The 27,302-nt window shown below is 38.0% G+C and overlaps 1 protein-coding gene across 3 annotated transcripts in view; it reads left to right on the plus strand.

Moving 5' to 3' along the window:
• Window positions 1-27,085, plus strand: part of CENPC (centromere protein C) — a 28,235-nt gene extending 1,150 nt beyond the window's left edge. Inside the window, exons 2-19 of one of the 3 annotated variants that reach the window (XM_039379899.1) lie at window positions 601-647; window positions 1,569-1,630; window positions 1,956-2,053; window positions 3,121-3,211; window positions 3,305-3,521; window positions 4,412-4,615; window positions 5,214-5,593; window positions 6,254-7,103; window positions 7,684-7,722; window positions 8,936-9,009; window positions 9,939-10,007; window positions 11,108-11,212; window positions 12,028-12,126; window positions 14,741-14,839; window positions 15,130-15,284; window positions 15,731-15,821; window positions 17,288-17,406; window positions 26,847-27,085. In XM_039379899.1, coding sequence (XP_039235833.1) covers window positions 601-647; window positions 1,569-1,630; window positions 1,956-2,053; window positions 3,121-3,211; window positions 3,305-3,521; window positions 4,412-4,615; window positions 5,214-5,593; window positions 6,254-7,103; window positions 7,684-7,722; window positions 8,936-9,009; window positions 9,939-10,007; window positions 11,108-11,212; window positions 12,028-12,126; window positions 14,741-14,839; window positions 15,130-15,284; window positions 15,731-15,821; window positions 17,288-17,361 — 2,754 coding nt within the window. In that variant the 3' untranslated portion in view covers window positions 17,362-17,406; window positions 26,847-27,085. Of the gene's footprint in view, window positions 1-600; window positions 648-1,568; window positions 1,631-1,955; window positions 2,054-3,120; window positions 3,212-3,304; window positions 3,522-4,411; window positions 4,616-5,213; window positions 5,594-6,253; window positions 7,104-7,683; window positions 7,723-8,935; window positions 9,010-9,938; window positions 10,008-11,107; window positions 11,213-12,027; window positions 12,127-14,740; window positions 14,840-15,129; window positions 15,285-15,730; window positions 15,822-17,287; window positions 21,169-21,483; window positions 23,364-26,846 lie in introns of those variants that run through there. The other 2 variants (XM_039379898.1, XM_039379897.1) reach the window with 2 other exon arrangements.
• The last annotated feature ends 217 nt before the right edge of the window (window positions 27,086-27,302 follow it).

The following is a 27,302-nucleotide window of genomic DNA, read 5'->3' on the forward strand; positions in this document are numbered from 1 at the left end:
GCCGTTTGAAGTACTACTGCTCCAGTTGTGGTAGTAGATGACTGGAGTCATGTTTTCTGTTTGAACGACTTTGATTATATTTGGGTTTCAAGTGTGTGAGGTGGCACTGGGACTTTACTGAGGCTATAGTTTTACCATGGCACAGCGATGTGATCTCACTGCCTGTCAGTGTGGTCGTGCCTGTGGCAAACAGGTAAGAACCATCACGTGAGCAGTTAACACACAGCAGCGGATGTTTGGTTATGTCCTGGCTTGCTTTGTGGTAGATCATTCCTCTTCCTTACTTTAAAGATTAGTCATTACACTTGAGTAAATGGTAACCAAATCCTTACATTCTCTGTGATTTCTGTCACGTAAGTCTCCTGTAAGACTCTCTGACTTCAAATGCAACAGATGCTTTGATGGTTCTTGTGGAAAGCTGAATTTCTGGCAGTTGTTACAGGGGTTGTAGCTGCTGTGGCATTCTAAGGAAAACAGGGCTGCAGTAACTCCCACTCTCCCACTAGTTTACGATGGCTGGAGAATGCTTGATATTTGCTTACTTGTTTTCCTGTCAAGTGTCATTATGCCTAGTAAGAACTTATTCTTATTTCTTCACAGAATCGTTTCAAAAAAGACTACAGAGCAAGATTCTGCCGTGGAGGAGGGTAATTTGCATTTAAAGTTTTATTCTTAGATTCTGGAAAACGTATGTGGATTTTTATCCGAGAGCATAATGTCAAAGCTATACGGTGTATCCTATTAATCCGATCATACGATGTTTCCCAAATTTCTTGTATTTCTTAGTGGTGGGAGGAGCAAACAGTGCTGGGGGACAAAGCCCCAAGGTTTTCCTTTGTTTCCTTTGCTGAGGCAGCAAACTATGGTGTTGCTATACCTAAGGTGCTCCTAACTAGGCTGCCTGAGTACGGAAGGAGTAGTCTGTGCAGACATTTTGCCTTTCGAGAAGTAGAGAAATGAAGCCCACACAGAGTTCCAGTGTATTTGGACCTTGCTGGTAAATGCTAGAGATGAGTTGGAGTATTTGCAGTGCTGTAGCATTCTTTAAAGGCATGTCAGAAACCTGTGAAGTTCTTGTTGCTGGAATCCATTTTTAGACTTGCATTTCACGAGCTTACCAAATCTATCAAATCAGCTGTGTATAATGATCATTGTGGGAGTAATACTCCATGTCTTTTCTAGTGTTATTTTGGTTTTGATCAACATTGTCTGGCTAGTGAATCACTCACTTCTGCCCAAAAAATGTTTATTTCAAGAGAGACTTTCTTCATCCCAAAGCTCTTTTACCTCAGGGAAGTAGTTGTGTGTTTTCTTTTATGTAGAGAGAATTCTTCATTCTCATCATAATCTGTGGCAGTGAGGCTTTTTTCCCTGGAATTCTTATTTTGACAAGTTTCTTTGCAGATATCTATGTGTGGAAATGATAGGTAAAAGTATCTTGAAGCTGAGACTAGGGGAAATAATAATTTAAAATATTGAGAAGTAAGAACTTTGCTGCTTTAATATTGCTGGGATAAGAACATTTGATATTTTTGATTTAAAATATTTTTTTTCCCTCTTCTTTCTAGAAGTAAGATTGATATACAGCCAGGTCAAAACGTACTGAAACTCATACAGGATTGTTTTGAAAGTAAGCTCTTATTTGGTGTTTTACTCAATTTGCTGGTAAAAGAAGAAATAGTTTCTTCTTTATATTATATTTAGTGATAAGTAAATAGAAATAAAAATTAGAGATAAAATGGATAAAAATAAAGTTTTTCTCAGGGTCTTGAAAAGCACCCCCCTCCCAGCTGCTTAAAACTGTGTCTTAGCTGTCTTATAAAGGTAATCTTTCCTGAGTAGCTGATTCCTTTCTTGTTTGGATTTATGTGACCTTAATAGCTGTAGCAACTTGTTAAAATAAATGAGACCTGGACAATTCCAAGATCCCCATACTTACAGTGTTTTCTTCATAGGTTGCAGCAGTGATCTTACAATAAACTCTCCAAATGCAACCCTTTGCTCAACTCCTGTTTTCAAAAATAGGAAGAGGACTTCAATGCAGAGCCAAAGTGTAAGTTATGGCAATGTCACAGTATAGCTTTGGGTCCAGTTTCACTGGGGTACAAATTTAGTTCTGTAGGATTTAGTTCTGTATGAGCATTGAAGAAGCTCCATATGCCACTTGTAACAGTATATAGGCTACAATTTAACCATCTGTAATAGTTGTTGATAATGGGTTTTTTTCTTAGTTTGTTGTGCTCTAACAGTAAATATTCTGTAATTAGATTTGTTTAATAGCTTATTTTCCAGGTTTTTTTCTAGTGAAAGCTTTTTCAGCTTTTTGTCCAGGACACTTAAATTTTTTATGGTCTCAGGTTGGAGCACGCTGCCTTATTACTGCTGGTGGGTATGGCTGTCTTGGACTCCATTGGAGTTGGTTTTGGCCACTTTGCTAGATATATGGACACAGTTCTTAGCTAAATGGTGAACAGTAGAGTTGAAAGGTGATACTTGTACAAAAGCTGGTTAACTCCTGATAGTTATCTGTACAATAACTTTATATATATGTATCTTTCTTGAAGAGTGGAAACAAGTTGAAGGCCTTGTTAATGTGCTGGGAAAATGATGCCAATAATCTAGTTTGTATATTTAATTTTAATGTTTTGATTCTATTTTTTTTTAAATAGGATATTCCATTAATGGCAGGGTTGAGAACAGGCATCCTTTATAATGGTGTTTGGTTACTTTAGTTTGATGTTAGAATACCATATAATGTCAAATAATTTCTTGCAAAACCTCAGCCTGTCTTAAGAAAGGTGAATTAAATTGTTTAAAATAATTCATTCTAATGAAAAGAATAGCTTGCCTGGAGACTAGCAGGATGCCTGTTTAAAGCTGCATATAGATTTTTGCTGTACACACTGTTTTTCCTGTTATTTGAAATTTATAGTTACTTCTAGAAAGTCTTATTTGATAGAAAGTTGAAGTGTTTAGTTAAAATAGAACTGTGATTCACATGAGTGTGATTTAAGGGAAGGAAAGTATATCATGTTCTGTAGAAATTTGTATTCCTGTCAAAATACTGTTGCTTTATCAACTATTTTACTTTGTCTCATTATTCGTTACCAACTATGACAGCCAAAGGCAGGATCAACCAACTCTGTGAAAAGAGCCTGTTATTCTCCAGAATCCTCACCTACATCACTGCTAAAACCAGTCAGCAGCAGAGGTTGGTCCCACTATTATTGAATTAAGGGGTTTTGGGGGGTTTTTTTGTAAGGTTTTGAGTAGAGGAATTAAACCTGTTCTATATATATGGCAGGACAGTCATGTGAATCACCCTTGAAGCCTGCAATACATGATTATGTAGATGTTTCTAAAAAACCAGAGTCTCCTGTGTCTGAAAGCAAAAAAATTACATTAGAAGATGTTGAAGTGCTGTGCCGAAGTCCTGCCATGATTTTGGACCCTGAGGATGATCACGGGTCTGTTGGATCACCTTTTCCTGTGGAGAAAGGGAAAAGATCTCCTGTAGTTAAGTAAGTAGAACTGAACATGGCTGTGGTGTTACATCCCCTGTGTGCCCTCCACCTTAGGGTAAATCAACACAGTGGTTTCCATCGTTTATAAATTTAGATTGGGAACTCATAAAAAATAATTCCAAGCTTTTTAGAAAATTTCCATATCTGTTTTTAGGAAGGACAGAATTATTTTTTATTAAATATTCTGGTGATAAGTGCAGCACCCAAGTGTAGGAAGCCTGTCAGAATAGACTTGAACTCTTTGCAGAAAAGTTCACCAAAGTATCAGCTTCTTAAGTAGTCCAGACTTTTTCAGTGAATCCTATTGACAGTATTGACCTTAGAAGTTAACAAGAATTTGTTAAAGTAGAAATGAGCAGTCATCATTCCTCTCACTCTGAATAGACAAGTTTTTTATACGAAATAGAAAAACTTAAGCTGGGATCTCTATCTCCCCACAGGAAAATTTGAAGCCCAACTGCAATATTGGCCAATGGTCCTTACCACAGTTCTGCTTTCCTGGAGGGCTGAGCCTGTAGGGTAGATCATAGAGATGGACTGGCACTGATCCCATTAATTCCCATTGATGGAGTGAGATTGGGAAGACAGTGTACCTACAGTCTAGGAAACCTGACAATTTCTGAAGCACATTAGGACAAATTAGGAATTTGTCTTACTGAGCAGCCTTTACTTTGATCAAGAGTCACCATAAGACTCTGTATTGCTTTGGACACATGCTGCTGTGCTGGGAAGTACTACAGCTAGGCCGTGTTTCAGCAAAATACCAAGGGGAAACTCATTCCTAAGTGAGACACTGTCAGCAGGAGCATCTGTTCTTCCTCACAATACTTTATTGTGCACTCACAAGATTTATAGCAATATATCTGAATGCTGTTTTTCATACACAGATTATGTCTTGATGACTGGAATACACCTGCTGCAGCAAAGAGCTGTGGAGAAGTTGAAAATTTGGAAGGACCTCAGAGTGGGAGAGATGAGCAGGTTGTTCTTGTGCAAGGAACAGAACCTGTTGCTACATCTTCTGTGCAGAAAGAGAAGACTTTCTCTTCAGCTCTCTTAGCAGCTGTAGCAACAGGAACACTTCAACAGAGGTTTGTTTTGAGGCTTAATATGGAACATAATTTGCTATTAAAATAACTCTGGTCTGAATATCGGAACAATATCCTTTTATCTATAAACAAAGTCTGGGAGCATGTTTTGTGATAGTCGAACATTACTTAAAAATGCCACTTGAGAAAGGGTTTGAATGGTTGTTTCAAAATTTTGTGTAGAATTTAACAGTGCTCTTGGTTTTGTCTGCCAGTAAAATGGTGTGTTGAATAATGTCTGTTGAATAGTGTTTCAGATAGAGCCTGAGATGTTTTGATAGGTAACCTAGAGGATTCAGAAAAACCTTACGTGATTTTGAAGTTTACAGTGAGCAAGCAGTCTTTTTTCAGAGCTAGTCTGGATCTAGCTGCTTACATAGGAAATTGACTGTCCAGTGTCTGTCCAGTTGACTGTCCAGCATCAGCAAGAAGAAGCAGGCCTTGTGGTCTTTTTGGAAGCTTAAAGAGCAATGAATGAATGCATTCTGAAGAATGTTCTGTACTGTATTTAGGTGTTCTGAATCGCCACTAGATCTTAAAGACTGAAAGTCAATTTACCCCACCGCCCAAAATGATTTGTCATTGTCACTCCTTTCTGTAGATATTCAGCCTCGATATCACCTCCATCACCTCCTCCTGTGAAAGATCAAGATATGGAAATCGAAAATGAATGTGAATTTTTAATTGATGACTCAGGTGGTGCATCATTTACTTCTTGGATTTCAATACCCAGTAAGAAAAGAAAATCAAAAAAAGATGGCTCTGCAACTCCTGTTTCTAAATCTCAGCCCTCTGAACAGAAGAAGACACAGAGTAAGAAAGGCAAGAACAGGAAAGCACAGGTTGAAGCACTTACTAAACAGAAACTGAATAATCGGGATGCTGGAGCCTTTGACATCAAAAGAACGTCGAAATCGGATCCAATCTCTAACAGTGAAGGAAATGTCCTTAAATCTCAAAGCCAAAAGAGTACTCATACAGGTAAGTTCTTTAACAGCTCCTTAAACTTTTCCTTCCAGGTCATATTGCTGGATTATTTTGTGGTGGTTTATTAGGAAATTATAATAAAGTAGATAAGAGACATTAATGGATTCCTTTTTGATGTTTTAGTTCCACAGTTAGATTTTGATGTGTATGAGGCAGTGAGACAGAGTGTCTTCACTTTTCCCATCCTCTTTGCCCTTCCTGTTAGGATGTTAAAAATTAATTTAGTGGTGTCGTCTTTCCTTATGAGCTGGTGTAGAAGGTAGGTACCCATATGGTAGGGTACGTAGGGTAGAAGGTAGGTAGGAAGGAGGTTAAGACACATGCTTCAAACTGAAGGGGATTGGGTTTTAGGAATTATTTGTGAAAAGGTTTGTAGCAGGAAACACTGAAAACTGGATAGCAAGCTAAATGTAACATTTCTGCTCCCTTTTTTTCTGTTAGGAAATACTGGAAGTACACTAAAAAGGTTTTTATACACTATAGTTTAGAGAAGGCCTTCTTTTAACCTTCAGGAACAAACCTGGTTTTGTGATACCTTTTGTTTGTTTATTTTCCCATTTTGATTTTTTGGTTTATTTTTAGGCATTCAGATGTCAACATGTATCTGTTTAATGTAAAAAGATATTAATGTCCAAATGTTTTGTGTATTGATAGGAAAGACTAAAAAGGATGCACTTAGGCAAGACTCTCCAAACCAGAAAAAGAACACATCCTGGAAACCAGAAGCTGAAGAACTGATATTGTCATGGTCTGGATTGGAAACAGAAACATCTGATGCAGAAAAATGTAAAACAAGGGTGCTGCCAAGTGAAGATTTGCCTATGCCCTCATCTGGGCATCAACAAGAACAGACTGTGTCTCCAAAAAAGTCTCTCAAGTCTTCCAAGAATCTGCAGTCAGCTTCAAAAGCTTCTCAGCATTTAGATAAGAGGAAACAAACTGCTAAGAAGAAACTTCCTAAGGTTAAAGTAGCTAAGAAAGTGGCATTAAGTCCAAGGAAGGCGCTTAAAAAATCTGTCAAGAAAAGTAGTAATAAAAAACCTCGGTTGCAAAGAGAGAAGAGTTCTGACAGTGAACCTAGTGAAGAAGAGCATGAAAGAGAGCCTGCAGATTTGCAAGATGTGCGTACCACACCCTTGCGTCAGAAATTAGAGACTCCCGTGATTCAGAAATTGGCTGTGTCTGAAAAGCCTAGAAATGTGTTGCACACATTGGAGTCACCTGGTGGTGCAAATAACCAATCTCCTGTGAAAGCACTACAGCATCCCATGGACAGTGTGAAGAATTCTGAAAAGAAGCAGTTGCCAGCCAAGTATTCAGGGAAGATACCCGGAAAGATTCCTTGCAGAACCAATAAAGCTGTTTCCTCAAACCCTGAGGACACTGAGTCTCAAACAGATTCTGACAGCTCTTCTGTACAGAACATGGCAAGGAAAAAACAGAAGTTATCAGACGTAAAAATAAAAAATAACAAAAGAAAACGTAACAGGCAACATGGACCACAGTAAGCTTTTTATGTGATTCCTTACAAGTGTGGTATAACTTGGTAGATAATTAAACACACCTTGTTAACTTTTAAGCAGTGATGGCCCAATTGAACTACGAGATAGTTTGAGATTGGTCAAATAGTTAATAGAGAAACCAAGTGGTGTAGTCAACATCCTGTTCTCAAATGTGGGTGCCAAATCTAGTGTCTTTTACATGAGGAAGTTTGTGCTGGTTAAACTGTTCTCACGAGACTTGTGTAGTAGATCCAGTTTAATACAATCCTACCACCACAGAGTAACTTCACTGTCAGGTTTGTTGTATTTTTAAATGAAATTTGGAAAATACAGCATTTAATTCTTCAGCTATTGTATATATTTTTGTGGATGTAACTTTCTAGTCATAGGCAATCTAAAGACAGAAGTTTAAGGAGTCTAAAACCAGTTTTTAATAGTTGTTCTTTGCATTGTTTTTAAATTTTTTTAATGTCTTTTTTATGGTTTTGTTCAGGATATAAAATTATTGACCTACAGGTTCCTTTCATTAAGTAAAATTGACTCAACCCTAAAATGTACTAAGAATAATTTTTTCTCATCTAGATATTCCTTTGTGGCTGAGAAGGCTGTGAACTATGAAAGGTAATTTCTTGAGTTGTCTGAAAACCTTGAATTTAATCTCACTTCTGCCCCACTGAGACAGAAGAGTTTGGTAGTACTATCCCATTCTGTGCTCTACTAGTGAAGCACCTAGTAGAAAAGAATTGTAATTCATGCTTGAGCATTTTAAATATTGCATGAATACAGTTAATAAACTAGTAAAATTTTTCTTCCTGTCATAAGTAAGGGGTCATAGTAGGTTTCTTGCCTTAGGGGATTTTTTTCCTTTGAGGTTTGCTCCCACATTAGTGTGTGATTTTGGAACAGAAATACCAGTGCTCCTAGAACTAATAGCAGCTGTACTAGTAAAGTTGCCATTAAGTGGGGTATAGAGCTGTATCTATGATCCAAACTTTTTGCATGTAGATAGGCATGTATCTTCCCCTTCATGGGATGGGAACTTAATGACAAAGCAAACAGGAGCGGCAGTCTGTGAATTTATTGAATTCTTAAGCAGTCATTCTGCAGAAAAATTTGGGGTTTTTAATTATAAGGGAGACTACTGCAGACTTACTTGGACGAATTTGTAGTGTAGGTTTGCTAATTTAGATAATTTAAATGCATCTTTTGGAGTTTAGGTGGATAACAGGTGAACTTCACTGGCACAGTAAAAGCAGTGAAGCACAGCCACAGATGGAGGAAGAAGGAAGGTGAAGGGTACTGATGCTAAGGCTGTAAGAGAGGTCCTGTTAGAAGTGATTTGGTTGCTAAAGAATCTCTGGTAGAGTCATACATATAAATTGTCATGTTATGGGAGAGATTTCGTGACAGAATACTCATTACAAAGACAAACTGTTTTACTGTCCATTCCTTATAGTATGCAAAACATTTCTTTAAAGCAGTTCCATAATCACGGTATATGGAAAATTGTTTGAAAGGTAATGCTACAGAAGGAAGTATCTTTATTCTGGAAGGGAGAAAAAAAGAAGTTTAAGAAACCTGTTTAGAGAGGAGGTGTGAACACTAATTTTTCTGCCTGGTGACTGAGGAGCAGTTGATGAATTTCAGACCTATGATTTCTAACTAGCAGTCATTTGCTTTAGTGTCTAATCACTGTAGACAGATGTTTAAAAGAAAAATAAAACCCAGACCACATGATCTGAAAAAAACTTAAATTTTATATATGTGGTAGTGCTGTAATGTTCCTTTGACATTTAACATCTTTTAAGCAGGTTTATTTTTTATTCTTTTGCAGTGGGCCTGTTCTAGAACATTGTGATAAATTTGATTCCAGCACTAAGTCTTGTGAACAGTATGATACATCATCAGGTAATGTTTTCTTGCATTTTATGTATAAGCTTCTTATAAACTGTAACTGATGGTTCAGTAATTTCTGTTGTATTCAACTTGTCCAGAACAAATGCGGATTTTATTGGCTGTGGTTACATTTCTGTCCAAGTAGGTGGTACACTATGCCAGCTTTATGTTGTGTTAGCTTTGGAAGAGCAAGCCCTCCAGGGTTTGGCATCAAGCCTACTGGGATAAAGTTATCGCTCCAAAATATTTTGAACACATTTTTTAGGCTCTGTTTGTACCAGTTTGATGTGTTGCCCTGTGATGGTACTAAATGCAATCACTTCAGGCCACCCTGGACCAAAGTGTACAGCCCGATGGCCTGTTCACCCAAGAATGTTTTGGTTTGGGGTGTTTGGTTGGTTTGGTTTGTGGTGTCTGTTTTTTTTTTAAAAGTTTTGTTTGTTTGGTCTGGATTTTAAGTTTCACAACATGAGTTGTACATGTTGTCATAATGAACATGAGCCTTGGAGATAAAAAAATCATTTTGTTAGTGTTTTAGAGCCAAAAGTGAATATGCGAATGTTATTAGTTCATGCAGTGCTTTCTTCAGAGACTTAATTTTGTGTGTGTTCTTGTAAGAAGTTTGTTCTAAAGCTAGGTTTGAGTGATATAAAGCTGATTGACCTTGCACTTTGTCATAATTTTCCAATGTGTGTTTTATCAAGAGGGATAGGTCTGAGGAATATTTACTTGAATATATAGTTTTCATGTAATTTTCAAGCTTACTGATTGCATATACTGCTTATCTACATTGGGTTTCATACATGTTTATAGCAAAATGTGTTAAGAGGGAACACTATCATTGGGACTTGTATTACCCTTGGTTGCTTTTAGTGGATATATTGAATAAAAGTCAGGAATAGTAAATGCCTATGGTGGTGGTTTTTTGAATGTGTTTACAGAGACTTTTGATGACTTGAATTACAAAGTGAGAGATCCATTGTCAGACAACATAGCAAGGCATAAAATAGGTAAGATTATTTAAAATATCGTAATATAAGTGTGTAAATACAAATGTATTTCCAACTTGATGTAAAGTTTGCTGAAGGAGACTGGCATGCAACTGCACACTGAGCTACTTGCACTGAATCTATTCCTAAACAACTGAGTCAAGACAACCCCACAGTTCAGTGAGAACAGTAAGAGTTTGTATTAGTTTTATGCAGTATAACTGATGGTGCAAATAACCTGCCTTCTGTGGTGGTCTGAGTCTGGATAGGATGGAACAATGCGTGTGCAGTCGATTGCAGTCCCGTGCTTGTCTGGTTTATATTGGGGTTTTTTTATGGCCTTCATTCTTATTTTATGCACAACACTTTAGTTGTCTACCTTCAAAAACTATTTCATCAAGTTTTTTATATTTACCATTTTTAACATTTAAATATCTTGACTAATTTGCTCTTAACTCTTAAAGGACTTTTATTCTTCCTTACAAATAGTAAAATATATATTACTGTATTCATATATGGCAGCTTAGACAACTTGAAAGTTGAGACTATGTAATAAGTACATCTGAAGATAAATATCTGAGAAATCTTGGAAATACGTGGAGTTTCTGTTGGCAGAAGTGCCATTCTTCTGGACCTCAGAAATGGGACTTGCAAATCTGGAAGAGGAGGAGCTGCGTATGCAGTCTCTTACTCTCCCCTTGCCATAACTAAGGCAGTGCCTTTCCACTGTTGCTAATGAAATCCCTCAGATTTAGGCTGAGTCCTTAGTCTTTGTCGAGAGCTTTGTCTTCACAGTTGTAGCATGTTTTCTATCCTTGTGCTTGAGCTCCTAAGGTCCATGTCTCAGTGATTCACTAACATACATAGAACTAAGTATAATATAAAGTCAGTGTGGTGATTGTTTAAGAAAAAGGAGAGTGAAATAGTGATGTATGCAGAAGAGGGCTTTTGTCAATATTTGGATCCCATTTTCCTGTCACGATAGCAATGTGATATAAATATCAGCTGGGAAGTGCTGACCCCCCCTTGTGATACAGCAAAACAGGAAAGGATACTTAATATTTTCCATCTCTGAATTTTCCTTTCATGTTTAATATGAATTATGTCATCCTTCAAATTAGTAATGCCTTCCAACACACCTAACGTTCGTCGAACGAAAAGGATACGGCTGAGACCTCTGGAATATTGGAGAGGCGAGCGCATAAACTATACTATGAACTCTTCAGGTATTAGTTCCAAAATACCTATTTGCTTCCTTCTGATGGGGCAGTAAAGAAAAATCTGTGGGTTGATCTTGTGCCAGGAGGACTTTGAGAGGCTTACTTTTGGGTAATTTTTTTTTTTAAAGATTATTTATGGTCACTAGCTATTTAGTCACCTTTCTATGTAGTCCTTTTCATTCCTGATATTCCCTTGTCAGCTGAAAATAGCATCAGGAGAGTATGTTAAGTTACTTTGCCTTCACTGTTTAGAGAAGAGCAGAACAGTTTCTCTATACTAGTAGGTTTATTACATCAGAGATTGTGTATGATACTGGAAAAAGAGACAATCTGCTGGATCATTCATTGGAGCATTTCTCTTTGTTGTGAGGATTGTTTTCCAGAGCAGATACTCTAATATTTTATCCAGTCTCAGTGTTAAATTCCCTAAGTGAACAAATATATCTTGTTCTCTTCGATTTTTTTCTGACCAATGCAGCCTAATATTTCGTCTTTTCTTAATTAATTAATTTGCTTGAGAATAGTATTTCTTTGTGTTCCTAAAATTGATATTTTTTCTTAAAAAATTGATTTTATATCATGGCTTTCTGAAATGTTCTGTGACTGAAATTTGATAAATATTATTTTCAAAATATCTCAAGTTGCCTTGCACTCCAAAATACTTAATAATGAAAAGCTTTTTGGTTTGTTCTGGCTTTTTAAAGCTGTCTGAAAATTTCAGCATCAAGGAAGTATATTCTCGGTTAAAATGCTTGTTGGTTGTATAAGTTTTTAAGGTTACTGTGAGTTAGCAAGCTTTGTTTAACTTCCTTTTGTTTCAGGAGGGCTTGTGATTAGTGGATTAGTGCATCCAGAAACACAATCTCGCAGTAAGAATAGACAGAGGAAGGATCGTCACAAGCAGAAAGCCAACAAAACAAGTATGAACACAGACTTTTTCCCTTTTGATACTTAAAAACAAAGTTATCTGTAATCAAATACTCTATTGCTGTAAGATATTCCTCCTGTAACACTTGATTCTCTCTGTGGATGAAAATAATTTTATAACAAAATCTATTAACGTGATGTGGAAAAACCTGTTCTTACTTTATCTGTAGCAATGCTGTATATTCTTGTTATAAAAATGTTAACTTTTCAGAAGAAAGGAAGAAATACAGAACATACCCAGAAGTGTTGTTGTGCCTTTAAAGCAGGGGTAGAAAAAAATAAACTGTACTTCTGTTTGTGTTCAGATCATGATGCTAATGTGCACAGTTAAGGTATAAAAACTTGTGGTCGTTTTACTGATACCTGTAATATTACATCTGAAAAAGCAGTATATGGTGTTAGTAGAGTCTCAAGCTTTTGTAAGTTAAATACAAAACCACAACATGGTAGGTGAAGAGGGAGCTTTAAGAACAGTGCATAAAATGGTTCAAAGTGGGCAATAAATCTGTGTTTAAACAAAGAGGAAGAGGAAGCTTAGCTAGAGCCTCTGTGGCCAGAAGATAATAAATATTTAGGTAGTGTTCAGAAAAGAGAGTCAAAATTCAAATGCCAAATTATTTTTGCTGTGCAATCCGGAAGATGTTTCAATGTTGAAGAACCTTTCTTTGTGGGGACTGTCTAGAACTGTTGTTTGAAACTGAAACATTTCTCAGTGAAGTTATAGAACTAATAAAACAAATGCTAACAAGAATGGATAATGCCATATGGTCCTAACACAGTTCTAAAACAAATCAGGGCTGAAATAATAATCAGAGAAATAAGGAAGAAAATGATCATTGTTGGTAAAAATATCTGATTTTCTAGAGTGTTTCATGTGAATTTTATCCCTGAACTCAAGAAGAAAGTGGTAGGACTAGAGAAGGTTCAGGGAAAGCTCATCAAAAACATGAAAGGACTTCTGTGCAGAAGCAACTATGTAGTGAAGACTTCTCAGCCCTCAGGGGAGTTCTGTGGCGACCTGAGAAAGACCTATAAAATCACAAGTGGTGTGGAGAAGGGAAATAGGAATAAATTGTTTTATTGGCTTTTTTTTTATATGTTTGTTTTTAAACACAAGAACTAGAAGGTGTGGCAGAAAGATATGGAGAGCTGAAATTCTTTAGCAGAATAAGGTGGCCATTCTCACTGTGTGCTTCTTGCCCCATAATATTGTGGACAAAAATATTTGTGTAGATTCAAGATGAGATCTAGATACACTAACGGGAGACTTAACTGTTAACAGCTCTAAATATGTATGAGCTCCAGGTTAGAGGTGGGAACTATTCCATGGAAGTGCCATTGCTCTGTTATGGCATTTTTGGGGATGGAAGGAGTACCTGCTTTTGGCCACTGATGGGAGACAGAATCCTGGTCTAGATCAACCAAGTACAGTTTACGTTGTAATATAAATAATTTGCAGCGCATGTGAACCTGAGCTGGTAGTGACTGTTTATGTTGTATCTTACAAGAGCTATTGGTTGCTTTGGGTGCATTTGAACTGTCTTCCAGAAGTGATCGATTTCCTCTCTAACAGACATCCATCCTCAGAGATCCTTTGCTCACATCCTTCAGTTTTAGTGATGCATATAGGGACTGTCAGCTGAGTAAAATTTCTGGCACGAATTCTCAAATCTTATTGATACAGTAAAAATTCTGTTGTTATAGCTATAGAGTTACACCCGATGCTGCTTCTCTTTATACAGAGATGGTCATATTGGAACAGAGCTGTTCAAACACAGCAACTTTCTTCCTACCTCTGACTGTCTTGGTGTAAGGGTATTTAAGCAACCATGAGTGCCTACAAAGTGCAACAGCTTGCCTTTAACATGCTACTTCTGGTTGCATTTAAAGAAATTTCCTGTGCACTGTAGAGCTAAAATTGTTTGCTTATGAGAATTCTGCAAGAGAGCTTTGGGATATTCTGTTGTGAACATTTTCTAGCATCTATTTTCTGTTTGAAAAGCGTAGAGTTGTCATTGATTCTTAGGATATTTCCTGCTCTGGAAAAATCCTTTTTATTATATCCTTTTTATTATAGAAATAGTTCTCAGATTTACAACATACAGTGAGATTCCTGTAATGATATTTCTTGAGAAAAGGAAAATTGGACATGTACTTAGTCTTTAGAATGCTTTATCTCTTAAATCTCCTTTATCAGCAATAGGTAAAAGCAAAAAAACTTAGTCTTCATCCTGTATTTTATATCCTCTCAGCATCTGTTGGTAGAAAAGCACTTCTCTGAAAATACAGATACTTCTGAATAAATACTGTTGTTAATAGCACAGGATAAATAGTTGGCATTCCCCTGGGAAATTTCTTAGGGTTTAGAGAGCCTTCATCTATTACACACAGAAATGATTTCAATGAAAATTACATTTTCAAGGAATTGTTACGGATGGTTTCCTTTTATTTAAATGAAGTGTATTCAGTCTGTTTAGTTCACTTATTAAAACAAGTTTAAGTACTTAACATGTGACATTAGAATTGTGGAAAAGTTGTAGTTAATAAGTTTTTAAAATGCATAGTGATAATTTCTCTGATTTTGTTTTGGTTTCTTTGTTTCCTCAGATAGAAGAGAGATACCTGCAAGTTTGGATCACAACCTAGCTGATACTTCTAAGCCAACCATTGTACTGGACCCAGAAACAAATGAGGAGGTAGTTCTAGGTGAGTTGAAGGATGTGGCCAAGGGACTTTGTGAATTATATAAGCTGTGTTTAGACTGATAAGAAAAAAAATTGTTCATGCCACATTGGGCATAAAAAGGTAAACTATTGAAATATTCATTGCTCTTCTGGAGAAAGTTCTGAGGAAAACAAAAAGTGTCTTGATTTTTCAGCTAAATATTGAATATAGCTTTTGAAGGTGTTGCACTGAAACAGTATGTAATGCATTGAGCAAATAACAAGACTAATTATATGATAGCATTAATGCTAATCCCCTGGACTTTTTTGTAGAATGTGTTAACACTGAAAGCAGTCACGCTTGCTCCTTCAAAGACGAAGCGGTAGAAATATACAAAAATCTGAATACATCTGTTTTTGCAACTGGTAAATTGATTTTGAAACCACTTAAGGAAAAGGGACACCAGTTTGTCCACATGGATACAATAGTAAGTGTACTTTTTTCTTATTTTTATAAAACTGACTGTGTAAACAGGAGATCTTAGTGTGGTTGGAAGTAACATATGAAGCTGATGGGTTTTTCAGGGGTTTTCCCTCCCTTAATGCGCATAAACGTTAATGAATCATTTGCCAGAGGTACTTTGCATGCACATTGCCCTCTGTGTCATACTAAATCTTTATGTCTATGTGCACTTACTGTCTAGATCTTGCAGGCAAGACAGAAGTATCAAATAAATAAGATGACCCCATCCCCCTTTTGAGTTGTGCATCTTATTTTTCAGCAGTGTGGGGGAAAACAGGGATTGCGGTTCTGCCAGCTTATTTTGTTTTTTATCTTTGTTACAACATGTGTGCAAATGTTTTCTGGGATAACTTTCTTAAATGTTTGCAAAGGAAACATTGCTAATCTTAGAATCCTTTGGCTTTCATTAAGGCTTTCCATATTATCCGTGGCAAAATTATTGTTACATTACATAAGACATCATATTATCTGACTGCAGGAGACTCCTTCTATGTTCCTCCAGGTGAGTACATGTGTCTAAAACCAATTTCTTGGAGATGGTTGAGACTGAATTAGCGTGCTAGGAATCAAAACCAAACTTAATGACTGAAAGAGAGATGGAATAGAGAGTGGGAAGGTATAGGGTTATGGAGATGGAATGTGACACAACACTGGACATGGGTTGATAGTCTAATTGTTGAATGCAGTGACTCACATACTGCTTGTTCGTGTGAGTTGGCCTCAGAGTTTTGATGACACTACCAAGTTCTAAGAGTAAATTTCTCTTGGTATTCTGGTTCTCTCACTAGCTCTAATGTTGGGGAAACATCACAGACAGCTTAATATAGTGGTAGCTAATATAATTGTTTTGGTCATCATCTGCTTGCTGTTTTCTTCTATGTAAAATTATGAAAATCCATTTGGGTCAGTTCTCCATATTTTGTGCTTTGTGCTTGATATATGGAAGGTGCAGAATGTCTTGTTGAATGGGTTGTAACTTTGTATGAGTTGTTGAGCATTTAAAGACCTGATTTTTGTCCTTCTAATGTAAAAGTAACATGAATTCCATATGGGAAGCTGTCCATCAGTGGTTTAAGATACTAATCAGAAGATTTTGTAGTACTTGTAAAGCGAGCTGTTCATGAAGCTGTAGAAAGCTTTTGTATAACTTTCTTTTGAAGAGGCTGTTTTAGAAAATGACAAGTTAGCCCTTTTTCTCTGTTAACTTTTCAGCACGATGTCCTGGTTGAGCAATCATTGTTCAATTAATGCTTGATGCTTTAAAGCTTTTTTTTTTTTGGTGTTTATTCTTAAAAGTTTAGGGCATCTGCAGAGGCAATTTTTTGCTTTTTGGGATATTGGATTATATAAAATGCTGGAAGTTTCATAGGACCATAAGGGTATATAGTTCATCTCCCATTCCTCCCTACTTCTTCCTGGCTGGTCTTAGTATGGCTGGATGGGCAATGCAGTGTTTGTGGCAGGTGATCTCTGTAAGTCATTGTATGACTCTATATGAATGTTAGGATGTTGCTCATTCACAAAGCCTATTAGATGATTCTATTTTGTGGTCATGTTAATGAGCAAATCTCAAGTGAAGATCTGCAGGTAAGTTTTCATTTTATTGATAGCTTATTATGCAGATTTTATTGATCGTTTCTATAGGAATAAATTAAACTCAGTCACCTTAAAGTTTTATTGTGGGTTTTGAGAGCTGAGAGCTCAGGCCTGTTACATTCTTTTCAGTAAAAATTTTCTAAGCAAAAATGCACTTTATTCTTACCACAGGTTAAAATAGGTGACACTAGCTGTATTCCTTGTCATCTTTTTGAAATGCAATGACCTGTCTGTAAGAGTGGCATCCTAGATTAGGAGCTAATTTTTCTTCTGCTAAAATATATGAAATAAAAATACACTTGGCTGAAGATAGGACAGAACTTGAAAAATTGCTAGTGACTCCTAAAGAAAACTTACTCTTTTTATTTGTAGGAAATGGATATAACATACGTAATCTTCTGAACGAAGAAAGTATTCTTCTCTTCACACAACTCAAAGTCAGGTGAAGAACCTTCTGCAGAGAAGTTTGCTGAAACACTTGTCAAGCTTTTGTATGTTCTGGAGTTCTTTTTACATACAAAAAATGTTTGAGTGTGCCCACCTTAACATTACAGATTAAAACAGAGCAGGTGAAGTCAACATAAGAGTTGGGAACAAAACCAAAAGAACCTCAGTAGTTTGCTTTCAAACTAAAATGAGATACTGAAGGGCCTCACTTTGCATCAATTACTGTTCTTGTGCCATCCAGTGACAGAAAGATACAAGTATAAAATGTGTGGGTATATTTATTGTTCCAAATTGTATCAATATGCTTAATCTCCCTAAAGATGCTTAGCACTTGAAAAAATGTTGACATCTTCAGCTAACATCTGATAGATAGTCTTAGCAACTGCCTGGTACATACTGCTTAGAATAATCTCTATTTAAATGATGAACCTGCTGTTTGCATTCCAGTAATTGTTGTCTGGGAGATGGGCTGCTGAAATGTTTGTGTGCTGGGGTCCAGCCGCCTTCTAAATATGCTAATGACAGGCATTTGTTCCTTGTCTGGCAGCTGTATGATTAGTGCCTCTGGTTCCAATAGTAAAGCAGGAGCTTTCAAGTAGGAGCTTATCAGTTGTGTCTTTTGTGTGGAAGCTGTGGCCTGATTAGCTCTGAACATTGTTGATAGCTTTATTTTGTGTAACAGTGATAGGTCATTGCCAAATGTATTACTTTAATAGCTCCTTTTGATTTCCTTGCTGTGTTCGGGGTAGTAATAAGGACCTTTGGGAAAGCTGTAATTATACTGTATACTCCAGAAGCCAAGTCTAGACAGCAGATGGTATACATAGCATTTGTCTCCCAAGCTCTTCAAGGTTCCTTCTGACTGAAGATAAACTACAGCTATTCTGATGGGGTGCTTTCTCTCTCTGGTCACTGCTATCCTCAAAGAGAAGGAGATAAGGAAAATTGAATTGGAATAGAGAACTTTAAGGATTTGAGGATTGAGTATTGACCTCATAAACGATTTTGGCCATGATCTTTATGCTAAATCTAGAGTATACATTAAAGTAGGAAAAATGAATTGGCTTTCAGCTGCCAGCTAACTTTGTGTGTCTGTGAAAGGGCTTGGACACCAAGACTGCCATGCTTCTGTGAAAGATCCTTTAGACTGGGGAGGAGTCTGAGATAATACTTTTTGTCATTCTCTTTCAAGTAGTAGTTCCTATAACTAGTGCATACTGACAGTGGAAATACTTGGTAGGGGTTATGTGACATCTTTGCATTCATGGCTGGGTCACATGTAACTGGAAAATGAAATAGGAACATGCCTTTTGCCATTTAGTTCTGCCTCTGTCTTGATATGAACTATTTGTATCAGAGTTCAGACTACACAGAAGGAACTTTTTTCTCAGCTTCAACTTTTGTAAGCAGTTTGAGTTAAAATAAAAAAAAAAAGTCATTTAGTTACTAAATATGAGTTTGATGTTGACAGCTTTTCTGAATTTTGCACTTGAAATGGTCTCTTCGAGATCAGAAAGATTCAAATACTGTCCTTTCTGTGTTGGAGCCATACCAGCTACCAGATGGGCACATATGCTGTCTCCACTGCTTTAAGGAATCCCACCCACTAAAATGTTTAGTTTTTAAATCTTTCAACTCCTCAGGCCTGCAGAGGTCTGTAACTTTGCCGCTTGGAAAATGAGTAGAGGGCCAGCATTAAACTCAAGTCTCTGCTTCTAACCCAAGCACGTGTCCCCGTAGTCAGGCCATGGATGCGATGGTCTCTGATCCCAGCAGCTCATCGGTTCCAGTTGAAAGTCAGAACAAGAAAACTTTGCAGTTGTGTTAAAGGCCAGGGAATTTAGAATGAAAATACTCTGCGAGTTTTCTTCAGTGTTACCTGTCTGCAGATTGAGTAGCAGAAGGATGGATACTTTGTTAAGGGTTAGTGAACGTATATGGACTAGGGAGCTCATGGCCCTAAAGGAAAGCATGGATGATGTTGTGACAGAACTCAGCAGACTGTTGCTTGCCAGTGATGTGTTTTCATTTCGTGGACTCAAATGAGAAGTGATACGTTACCCTTCTCATATCAGGCAGTGATGTGTCTTCCCCCACTGCACTGTACAGGCACTCTGCAGCAAGGTTTTGAGTTGATTTTCTTTTGGGTCAAGAGTAAGTGGTGAGAAATATGTCCTTCAGGATGCTTCCTTAGGCAGAAGTAACGTGCAGACCTTTTCCTGACACAGGCTGGAAAGTGCAGGTGTTCAAATGCAGGTTTGAGGTCAGCATGCCTGTTTGTATTTTCCTAATTCTAAGTCTAGGAGTGTCAACAGAATAGGGTGGATTTGGTAAAGTATATCGCTTTTTAGTCTGTATGGATTTGTTGCTTTCTGGCTAGTTGGTTTCTTGGAGAGATGTCCTGTGTGATTCGAAGAGAACATTTTGTAGTTGGATCACATCTCAAAATGTTTGTGTTTTACTTCTTTTTTAAGAAGCAATACCAGTTGTGCCAAGGGATGTTCTCTGGAATATCAGTGTAGCTTAGCAACACTTCTACTGTTTGTCAGTAGATGGGGCTTCAAGCACAGTTGTTTGTCCTTTGCTGGCCTCTGTGTTCCATCAGGGTCTGGTTTTTGAAAGGGAGGAAGAAGTGTGTTACAGGTGGAGATAAATTCAGTTGAATTCTGTTGCAAGGAGGTGTAACAGTAGGACTTGGTACTAAATGTTGCTAGGTTCATTCTGTTAGTATGGATGGTGTACTAGTTGCAGCCACTTTCTCAAAATTGTTTTTTAAATCATTAATGCACTGCAGGAGTTGTTGAGTTGAGCTAGGTTGTTTGCTGTTGGCCTGGATTACATTTTAATTTTTTTTCTTCAACTGGACACTTGTATGAAATTTGCTTCTGTGTCATTAACCTGAATATAGCGTGGGGAGTTGCAAGAGGATCTTCAGAGTTCCAGGACTTCTATGGCTGCTGAGCTCTGCAGCGTGTCAGTCAGTAATCAGTTGCTAGTCAGAAGCAGCAGCTGATGTTTCACCTCTGCCTGGTCTTGTTTTGGCTCCATTTTTGTGTACATCAGGCCAAATTGGATATTGCAAATAAAAAAGCCTTTTACAAAATGTGAGAAGTTTGCATTCTTCTTCTGGCTTATGTGTGTTTCTTTTTACATGCATATTTTCTACTCTGCTGAGTAATCTCACTTCCACTGGCTACTGTGGTTTAGCCAAGTTTTTGTTGAGCTAGGCTGACATTGGTTAGCCAGTGTTACCTGCGGTGGAATGAAGTTGGGAGCATTGTTGTGTAAGAGACATGGCCTTTTCCGCTGACTGTGAGGTATACATACTGTTCCTGGAGGATATCCCTGTTTTAGTATATTAATTCATTACTTTCTGTCAACAGTAATTGAGAGAGCTGGAAACAAAAGCCAAGTCACATATTTCAGCTTCATGTTAGTAGGTACATGTGTTCTGTAGTAGGTACTGTGGTAACATCCAGAGACTTGTTTTAAGATGCTTAACTGAGAAGTCCCACCACAATAAAACATCAGAGTTTTGAAGGCTTTGACTCTCTTTGAAAAAATTACAGGTTAGTAGGTTCTTTTGCAGATCTATCTTTTTGTAATTTTCTTTGGTTAGAAAGCTGTTCCTGTTTTACTAAACAAACCTTTTGCATCTTAAAGCAGCAGAAGAATGATTGCAGAACTGTCAGATATGTATACACATCCATATTTGTACAACTCTGTAAACATAAAATAGGAGATTGTGAGCTGAGTAATTACAGAAAAAAATAAACAGGACCAATAAAACAAACTGTTGAGGCACATATACAGCTTCTTCTGTTTTTCAAGTGCACAGCTAAATTTAAATTAACATTTGGAGAATACAATAAACCTAAAGAGCTATTTCCTCATTTCATAACAGCTGAAAAGGCATTTCAGCACAAAGGAATATTTCTGACATTTTTACTGATGTATAGACTCTGCATGATGTCTTTTGTAATACAGGATTTACTTTAAGTGGTGATTGATCGCAGCTAATACATCTAACTGAAAAGCATGGACCATGCCTCTTTAATGGTATTGACAGCTGTTGTAATTGAATATCTTAATCTTTCCAAGCTGGTACATTTCCTTTACAGAATATCGTGTCACTTCATGGATGTTCACAAATGCAGTCAGAAGAGATCTCAAAGCCAAACTTTTCTCAGATTGCATGGACAAGCTTCATTTAGGATTTGATAACCAAAGTGATTCCTATGGGTCAATTCTACAATGAAAGCAGTGGTTGATCATCAGTCAAAACAGTCAGCTGCAGATTCTTAGGGAAGGAATACATTAAAAGATGTACCTCCAGAGCTGCCCTGCGTCCTTAAGCCCACCCACAAAGCTCCTGTTCTGATCTGCTTCAGTTAAACTTCCGTGCCCAAGGTGCACACAAAGGTTGTAAAACCCACATGTACTTTGCACTTCTTCTGCAGTCGTCTCTTGTACGGAGCACAAAAGGAACAATGATTGAAACAAGGAGCTGGAAGAAGCAAAGTGTTTACTTTGTCAGTCTGACTGTTCAGTTGAGATACAAATCTGAAAGTATTCACAGGAAAAAATATTAATGTCCAGAATAAGACTTTTCTCTTTGCACCTTGATAGCTAAGGACTTTTAAATTTGAAAACTGAAGAGTTCCAGTACTCTTGACTAGTATTCAGGAAGTTTGCTAAGTGGGCGCAATAGCTGTTAGCACACATTATTTCATTTATCTTATTAAATTTTTTCATTGTCCTGGTGTTTAAAGTTGCCTTTTCCTGAGTTTTCAGTAACAGTAACTGAAATGAGAATTGATCAAGATGGCAGATGCATGATAACGCTGTGTGGGTATCTACTGGAATCAACATGCCATAAAGAGGGAGAGGAAAGGAGTGATATCAGAGGTGTAAACATAATGAAGAGCTGTATTAGTGTCCAAAGGTCTTGCAGACTAGGTTATGCAAAGGGTTTTCAATGAAACTCAATAACTTTGGAAAGAGATGGGTATGGGTAACGGTTTCTGGTGTTGGTGCCATGAGGACACAGCTGTCTGTACTGGTAACCTACGCTCTCGGATTGGGATTCCAATAGTGATATGATTAGTGTGGTTTAAAATCATTGTCATATTCTCTAAAATGACAGCATTCAGCTAATGAACATGATGTATAATCCACTGAAAAAGAGGCCTGAACTTACTGAAGTTTATCCTTTCTTTACATTAGCAACATTTTTGTGTTGTAGTACAGTGGGAGTAATTCCAAGAAATGAAAGTTAATTATGAAAAAGTTTTTTTCAAACACAATCTGAACTTGTAATTTTATTGCTGACGAAGAGGGAGCTCCCCTAGGATACAGTAGCCTAAACACTGAAGAAACTGAGTAGTTCTCCTATATTTCAGTTAGTGCCAAGTCAGCTCAGAGGCTAATTAATCAAAACAAATTTACAATTAAGCCCAGGAAGGAAGACTAATTAAGTAGACAGTTAAGAAAAGTGCTGAAGAAGGGAGCAACCTTAAGGGAAAAGTATGAGACTCCCAGTACTGGCCCATGAAGGACAATTAAGTGATAATTGCAGAGAAATTTTTGCATCCAGCAAATGCTGTCTGCCTTTTATTATGGCTGATTTTTCTTATTAGTAGAAGCAGACATTTGCCTGATGAGCAACTAAGCTTTACTGTGCACTCTTAAAGTAATTCAGAGGTAAAGTAGAGAGGTCACTGCAGGAACAAATTAGAACACAGCTCCCATACTTGAACAGTATTTTAGGTAGTGAAAAACCCCCGCTGTGTTTTAAAGATAAACTTACTTCAAATGTTTTCTTTATTTGCCTTTTCATTTTGTGGCATACTGAGTCCACGTTAACATCTTGGTTAACTTTTCAAACATAATTTTCAAAAAAATTACATTATCAGAATTTAGAATACCTTCATTTTGTTTGTTTGCTCACTCCACTGAAGTTCACAGAAATCATTACTTTGTCATGAAATGGTTCTGTTGCTTACATCCCTTGTATTGAGTTTGCATGGTCAGGTAGTTTGGAGGCGGGGGGGTGCTACTGGGGGGGCTTCTGTGAGAAACTGCCAGAAGCTTCCCTCATGTCTGACTGTCCCCAGTGTGGACCTGTCACTGGCCAAGGCAGTCAGAGAGGGTGGTAGCGCCTCTGTGATATCATTTAAGAAGGCAAAAAAGCTACTGTGCAGAAGTAATTATGGGCAGAGAAGAGAGGAGTGAGAATATGTGAGAGAAACAGCCCTGCAGACACCCAGGTCAGTGCAGAAGGAGAGGGAGGAGGTGCTCCCGACGCTGGAGCTTGAGATCCCCCTGTATTCTGTGACTGTAATTGAGTGAGTGATCTCTCCCTGTCCTCATCTCAACCCAGGAGCCTTTTGTTATGTTTTCTCCCCCCCCATCCGTCTGAGCAGCTTTGGTGGGCACCTGGCATCCAGCCAGGGTCAACCCACCACAGTCCTGCACCCAGTGCTGCATGACATACTTGTAGTTTTTGATGGAAAAAAGGAGGAGGGACCTGTAACAGGAGAACGGTTGTTACTGAAAATAATTTAGATTCTCTTCTGAAGGACTGCTTAAGCTTGCTAAGCTAATCTGTGGTGAGATGCTGAGGGCTGCAAATGAGGTGCATGCCCCAGACCTCCTGTGTCCCTCCTTGATCATTTCCATTGAACTGTGATGCTAATGTAGTACAACACCTCTCTTAATTAATTTGACTTAGCATGGGCTAAAAATTTGCTTAAATGTCCACCCTTTTTTTTTTGGGCACTTATCTGGAACTTGAATTATTTCAGAAATTACAATGAAGGGTTATATCCTCAAATATTAATAAAAATGTTGATAGTAATTTCCTTTTCTTCATGAAATTCCATGTTTACATGCTGCCACTGTGATGCACTGTATCCTTCTATAAAAGTTGGCAGTTGTGTACTTGAAGTATCTGCCCAAGGTGTATTTTTGTCTCCTTTTTTCTTCTTCCTTTTCTTTGGAACAGGCTGTGGAATGAGGCATTCACCTGCCACTGTTTCAGCTCAGCTGCTGTATCAAGTTTCAATCTGCTCCTTCATTTTTTGTCTTGCTGCCTAAACTAATTTCTTGCCCTGTTTGGATGCATTTCCCTTACCAAAGGTTTCTTTTTTGTCTTTTTGCTGCTTGCAGGGATTGAATAAATTTTTTAACTCAGTTCCAGGTATTTGAATTATTTCAGAGGTGTTCTTGTACCTGAAGGTTCCTTTGCTGCCTCTCCTACAAGTTTTGTACAGGCCCTGGCAAAGCTCCCAATTTCACTCTCAGAGAAGTGATGCAAAGCTTTCTTTGGCCTCCATTCTTTGTAAGGCTTTTGTGTAGTTTTAATCCCAAGAAGGTCATTTTAGGATGTCACTGGCAAGGTGTTTGCTTTTGTCATCATCTGCTGTTTTCCTGGCTGCAGAAACAGAACTGAGACTGCTTCAGGCCTGCGTGGTTGCCCTTGAACCTCATCCATCTGTTGAGGCTGACTCTGTAGTGCTGAAAGAATCCATCCCAGCACTGCTCCCCGTGGCCAGACTTATCCCAGAGCCTCGTAACACTGTGCTTCTTGCTCCTCTTGTAGCACTAATTTCAGCATGCTGGTGACTTCCTTTGCCTTGGCACAATCTTGCCATGGCTCTGCCATCACTTAGGCACCATGCCATACCCTGATTTTGTACTGGCAGGCTAGTCCAGGCATTCACCTGCTCTTACATCTTCATTCCTCTTGCCAGTGGGAATGCAGTTTGGCACCAGCTGGTTTTGGCACAGAGGTCTAGCATGGCAGCACATGCCCACTGCTGCAGATGTGGGTGTGGATGTAAGTGCCCTCTCACACCCTGTTGCTGCTTGACTATTCTGGTAAATGCCAGGACAAAGTAATCTTCCTGGGCTTTGATGTTTCTGCGGTGTCTAAGAGGGAGTCTAGACTGAATGAGCTGTAAAGCTTGGGTGGCCCCTCAGGATCAGCTTCATACACTTCTCTTGGAGATGGAGCTGAGACCTGCCAAGCTCATTTGATATATCCTTCCATGTGGAACTGCTCTGTCTACATAGTTCAGAACCTTTTATCTCTGTTCTGTCTTACCCGGTGCCATGGGTGGGAGTGTGTATTTCTAAAGCATGTTAGAGTATTTGTGTACACACTTGGCATCCTCATTGTTGTGGTTAGCTGTGGAGAGGTCAAGAGGTACAGAAGAGATCAGGAGACAGAAGCTCGTATGTGGCGAAAGAGAGCTTACCTGTATCCAGTGCTGGATACAGGTGGTCCTGCTTGAGCAAAGTGTTGGACCAAATGCCTTCCAGAGCTTCTCTCCAATCTCAGCCATCCTGTGAAGTCGGAGACTCCCATGCTGTGGAAGCTGCTCTTCTAGAAGTGTAGTTCATGCTTGTGTTGGGAAGACCCTGATGCTTTACACCTCAACTGGAAAGCAGCCTTTTCCATGTTGCACAGCAGGCCATCCGTGCGGGGTGTGTAGGGTGTGCCAGAGCGCTTGGCTGCTGGTGAATGGCCACTGCTATCCATTTCTCCACAGTAAAGGACAAAAGGTGCATGCTGAGTTGTGCTGCAGCTGTCAGCTTTGACTTCCCCTTTCTGGTCTTTACCCTGAGGAGTCCCTCTAAGGCAGACACATACCTGGGTTTGATGAGAAGTCCACTGCTCAGTTTGGGCGAATTAGCTAACAATCTTCTGCACGTAACATTTTACAAAAATGTATTTTGATAGTGTTATTTCCACTTAAAATTCTTAACAGCAGTTTTCATTCTGTGCGGGCTTTAAACCAGCTTGAAATTTGGCATCTTGTGCAGTCCAGGCTATCAAGTGGCTGCTTTTCCCATATAACTCTACATGTGGAGTAGCAGTCCTCAACTGTGACTTGGTGTGGTGAGTTGCATCAGACGTTATTCTCTCAGCAACAGTTTTAATTCTTGGATATTTTCCCTACTGTAAGCAGTTGTGCGTGACCTTTGGGGCTGTGGACCAGAGATTGGGGACTGTTTGTGTAAACCTGAGTTTAAATGAATTAAAATACACACAAGATTTCTATAAAAATAACATGAAACTCACATGCACGCTAAATACTGAGGCCTCTAAGTCCTTCACAGAATACAGCTTTTTGAATTAGAAATAGCATAAGAAAATACATGCAGAGCAAGTGTCAGTGCCACAACCAGGTGTGATTTTGACAGCTTCAAATTTTGCACAGATGAACACATTTGTCAGAGACCACTGTTAGTTAAATTAAATTAGGCTAATGTGCTCTTCTGAGCATAATTGAAATTATACTAATATTTTTATTGATTTGGCACCGGAGTAGGTGAATGCTCTGATGTCCTTGCTGCTGTGAGTACAATTTGCTGTTGTTCCACTTTACTGTCTGGTATTTCCCCAATATTATGGCACAGATAGACCTATTTTTAACTGTGTTAATTTGAACGAATTTCTGTTCTTTTTATAATTTAGACCAAAAGCAAGAAATACATTGTTGGATACCTCTTCCCCATAACTTTACCTGCAAATTGAAGATCATCTAATGCAAAGGAATTCTAAAGAACACTGAAGGTTTTCATCTGACACTCCAGTTTTAGGGACAGGTTGTTTCATTGATCTTAAAGATCTTTCTTCTGTGTAAATAGTAAATACATAGCTTGTTGCAAATTATTTTTTCCTTTGTATCAATAAATATTAAGTAATGCAAATCAGTTTTGATCTCTTTGATTTTAAATAACTTTAGAATTGATTTTCTAGCTTTCCATGTGGTTTTGAAAATGCAGGTAATTGTATGAGTTTGACTTGTAAATATTTATAGATAATGTAAGTTATCTTGAGTGGCTTCAAAGATGCCACCAACTGAAATTTTTCAGCTGTTTCTTTGGAGTTGTTTAAACCTTCAAGAGGGATTGGAAAGTAAAATAGTTT

This window comes from Pipra filicauda, unplaced genomic scaffold, assembly GCF_003945595.2.
Source record: "Pipra filicauda isolate LSUMZ 115617 unplaced genomic scaffold, ASM394559v2 scaffold17_size4572894_pilon, whole genome shotgun sequence".
NCBI classification, from domain to species: domain Eukaryota; kingdom Metazoa; phylum Chordata; class Aves; order Passeriformes; family Pipridae; genus Pipra; species Pipra filicauda.